The sequence below is a fragment of the Physeter macrocephalus genome, chromosome 2, assembly GCF_002837175.3.
Source record: "Physeter macrocephalus isolate SW-GA chromosome 2, ASM283717v5, whole genome shotgun sequence".
Taxonomy (NCBI): domain Eukaryota; kingdom Metazoa; phylum Chordata; class Mammalia; order Artiodactyla; family Physeteridae; genus Physeter; species Physeter macrocephalus.
Genome location: NC_041215.1, coordinates 131,116,032 through 131,120,219, shown reverse-complemented (window position 1 = coordinate 131,120,219; position 4,188 = coordinate 131,116,032). Strand labels below are relative to the sequence as shown.

Below are 4,188 nucleotides of genomic sequence, written 5' to 3'. Positions count from 1 at the left end.
AGGGGCGTGAGAGGGCCCGTGTGCCTGCACAGGGCTGAGCTTCTCCTGAAAGGGCTGCTTGGGCCCGTGGGGAGACTGAGGCATTTCACAGGAGAAGGAGAATCTTCTCCGTGAGGGTGACAGGGCAGCCGCAGACCCATCCAGGGGCAGGTCTAGCCCAGGTACCTGAGCACAGGGTTCCTTCAGAGGCCACCAGGGCCTCCCACCGGGTCAGAGGGAGGCAGGCCACAGACCCAGGTTAGGAGGGCTGCCAGGGGCCAGTGGCCTCGCCCCCCAGAGAACCGTCTCCAGTCTGGGCAGTTCCAAACGTTCCCGGGCCTCAGCTCCGGCTACCTGCACCCCACCACACCTGGGGACACGTAAGGCCCACCCCTCCGCCTCCCCGCGGGGACCAAAGGCCGTGCCCTGGCCTCGCACTTGCAGCCTCACGCCTTCCGGGGCTCGAGGGCACACGCCCTAGTCTACCCTGGCGGCCCGCCCGGTGTCAGAGCACCTGGAGCTTGCGGGAGCAGGTGAGGTTGCCGTGCACCAGACCCCACATGGCAAGCAGCTCAGTGGGCAGCAGCTTGTGCACGACGAGCATGGAGCGGAAGAAGCAGGGCTCCTTGTTCATGCGGCTGTTGCGGTTCCGCGAGATGCCGAACGTCTTGAAGCCCTCGTGGGCCGTGGGCCGCACGCCCAGCACCTCCAGGCACATGCCCAGGAAGACGTCGTCGATGGGGTAAAGCTCCAGGGTGTCGCAAGCGTGGTGCAGGCGCCGGGCCAGGCCCCCGGCCATAAGGAAGCCCCCTCCGCCGGCGTACGGCGGGTAGCTGGCCTGGCTGTACAGGACCCCGGGGATGTAGTATTTGTTATCCTTTCTGCGGATGGGCCGAGCGTGCTGCAGGACGTCACCCACAAACAGGTCTTCCTGGGGCCGCCGGTCAGCCAGAAATTCCAGCAGGTTGGTGGGGTTGACGAAGACGTCATCGTCGCCCTTGAAGATGAAGCGTACGTTGGGGCAGTAGATGTCAAGCCACTTGAGGAAGTGGATCTCCTTGAGGGTCAGGTTGAAGAAGCTGTCAAGAAAGTCCCACTGCAGGATGTCCCCATAGATGCGGTCCTCGTAGGCCAGCAGCTGCTGGTAGTGGGCCCGCTCCTCCTGCTTGGAGGCTGTACCCAGCAGGAAGAGGGCGTGCACGGCGCCGCGGCCCCCGCCCGCCGACTCCTGCTCGCGGCCCCAGGTCTGGCGGATGGCCTCGCGGCGGTCGTGCTGTGTGATGACGGACTTGACGGCCACCAGCAGATAGACGTCGCCGCCGCACTTCTCTGGATGGTTCAGCAGCATGGGGAAGTATCGGCAGTGGCGATAGAACAGAAACTGCTGGAAGTGTGGCTCCAGGCCCTGGAACCAGGGCTGGTGGGTCAAGTTTACATTGGCCGAGCAGTTAGTTGTGGTCACATCCCAGGCCTGGGGCCCCCGTGAAACCATGGGTGTGAGGGTGACCGCATCCTTCGGGTTCTTCCAGAAGCTGTCAGGGTTCACCAGGTGTCCGCTCGGTTTCTGGGCCTTCCGTAACCCGAGGGTGGGTAGCAGGGGCTCCTGCAGAAACTGGCTGGGGGTCAGACTGCGCTGGAATACTGTTACAGCCACGAGCAGGGCCAGCGACAGACACACACTCTTGTAGATGGTTCTCTTCCTGGTGGGGGGTAGTGAGGTGGGGAGAGGACGGTACAGAGGAGAGAAGAAAGGATGAGTCAGTCCCCTTGTACAGAGGTGCAGTCCCAGATGGGCAAGTGGACCCTGGACACAGACTCAAGTCCCTGGGCCCCTGAGCGGCCAGAGGAGGGTCCTGCTTCCTCTCTCATACTGACCTCCCTCCTCCAGGACCAGGGGAGCCGCACAGCGCAGAGCATAAGTACAAACACTGTGGAGTCAGGCTGCTAGGATTCCGACTTCGGTCCTGCTACTTTCAAGCTGAATGGAGAGGTCCAGTGGGTCTCCCCTAACCTCTCCGAGCCATGATTTCTTCTTTTCCGAAATGAGGATAGCATGCAATTGGAGTGCTAGCTGCAGTGCCGGGCACACAGTGGGTATGGAGTCAAGGGAATGCTGTGGTTCCCTGAGGGTGACCTCTGCCCTGCTCCCCACCTCTCGCCCAGGCACCCCCTTTGCTTTGTGCAAGCCTGGTGAACCTCAGAGAGTACACCTGCTCAAAAAGTGTGGGGGACATTGGGGAGCCGGCTCTAACTTGGGACCTGAAGAAGTCTGTCCCTCCCCCGTCCCCCTGCATCCGCGTGACCCAACAAAAAAAGAACAGCTCTCACGGTTGACAGAGGCCTGAAAATGGGGCGAGCATCTCCTAGCATGCCCACCGCCCCCATACCCCCACTAGGAGAGGTGAAGTTCCCCAGCTCCGCTGCCTTGGGAAGGGCGCAGCTGTATCCCCACTCTCCAGGGTCCCTCATGCCAAGTTAACCTCACCACACCCCTTTCGGAAGCAGAAATCAGTTTTTTTTTTTTTTTCCAGGAGTGCTCGCAGAGCCAGGGCCAGGGCCCTGAGTCCCTGGACCCTGAGCCCTTGGACCCCAGGACCCTCTCTCCTCAGCTCATACTCTGGGGGTGGCCAGGCCACCTGCCATGTTCTCTCCTGTGGAGTCACAGGAGCTGGGGACTCCGGGGTTGGGGGGGCAGGCCAGAAAAGTGTGGCCTCACAGGGCCAGCCCAGCAGGGAGATGGCCCTGAGTGCCAAGAGGGGAGATATGGGAGAGACGGACTGCAGAGTGGTGCGACAGGGACCAGGTGGGGCAGCCTGGAGCGGCCTCAGGACCGGCTGATTAAAGGTGCAGGCACCCAGGGCGAGTGAAGGCTGAGCCCCATGGAGCGGCAATTTTCCATGGGGTCCCAAGATTTCCTGGAGGAAGACTGGATCCTCTCAGGTGCTGGGACAGGGGTGTGACCCAAGACCGGATCCTCCCAGGGGGTGGGAGCGGAGTGCTCCGGGGCCGGCTTTCCTGCCCTGGGGGTTTCAGCGAAGCCCTCCACACCCCAGGTCGGGAGGCCGGACTGGAGGAAGTACAGAGGGGGTCATCCCCCTCCACTCCAGGCTGGTTCCACTTGCACCGCCCCACTTCATTTGTGGGAAAAAAGCCCCCAACGGGAGGAGAGGAGAAGGGGAGAGGTGGGCAGGCGGGAGGCACGAGCTCCCCGGGAGGAAGGAGAGCCACTCGGGGGTTGAGGGTAGAGGACGGGGGTCGCCCAGGACGCAGGAGGCCCTCGTAATGGGAGACGGGACCCAGCTGCCGGCGAGACCTTGCGTCGCTAACTCCCCGCTGCGTGAGTGGGATGTCCATGCCTCGGTGCCCGGGCGTAAGGGAGCAGAGGGGCCGCCGGGCAGGGCTGAGCGCACGGGCCCCGCGGTCCCCGGTCGCCGACCGGCCGGTGCAGGCGTCGCGCACAGCCGGGCATCTCCGGCCACCGCCGTGCCAGCCCATCTGTGCCCGGGAAAGTGAGGCCAGCCCGGGACACCCAGCGCGGCGTGCCTCCCCGCGTCCCCAGCCCGGGTCCCCCGGCCCGACGGCCCCACTCACCACAGCGACATGGCGGCCCGGTCCAGGGCGGCGGCGGAGCGGGGCGCGCGGATCGCAGCTCTGGGCGCCGCGGCTCGGGGACGGCGGGCGGGGACCTGGACCGGGACGGGGACCGGGACGGGGGCGGGCGGGGGCGGGCATGGGCGGAGGCCGGGCCGCGCCCCCGCCGAGGCTTTCCTCTTCCCCGCGGCCGGAGGAGGGGCCGGGAGGGTAGGCGGCGGCCCAGGTACCTTAACCCCTTCGGCGCCCCCGGCCCTCCATCCCCGCGGCCGCGCGCCGAGCCCTCAGCCCCGCGCAGGGCGGCAATTACCCATTGCCCGGGGGTGGCGCCCGAGCCCCGGGAGCGCCCGGAGCCGCCCAGGGTCACTCGGCCCGAGCGTGAGTGGCCGAGTCAGGACTTCGATGCCCACGAGGGTCACTCACGCCCCCAGGGACGCGGTTTCCCCCGCGGGGCTTCCCCGGGGTCGCCGGCCCCTCTGGACTCTTGCGGACCGGGACCCCACCCACCTCCAACCTCCCCAGGCGCGCGGGGCCCAGCCATTTCCCTCCGGCCCCGTCCGGACTTTTTCTGGGTGGGGGAGGCAGAGGCAGACAGGGCTTCCTTTCCCCGCTCTGTTT

At 65.9% G+C, this 4,188-nt stretch overlaps 1 protein-coding gene across 1 annotated transcript; it reads right to left on the bottom strand.

Annotated features, from left to right (window-relative positions):
* Window positions 1–478: 478 nt before the first annotated feature.
* Window positions 479–3,653, bottom strand: B3GNT7 (UDP-GlcNAc:betaGal beta-1,3-N-acetylglucosaminyltransferase 7). Its single transcript, XM_028482598.2, has 2 exons — window positions 3,571–3,653; window positions 479–1,679 (listed from the first exon to the last, which is right to left on the bottom strand). Exons 1-2 carry the CDS (start codon window positions 3,579–3,581, stop codon window positions 485–487), a joined length of 1,206 nt encoding a protein of 401 aa, XP_028338399.1. The 5' UTR covers window positions 3,582–3,653; the 3' UTR covers window positions 479–484.
* Between the last annotated feature and the right edge of the window lie 535 nt (window positions 3,654–4,188).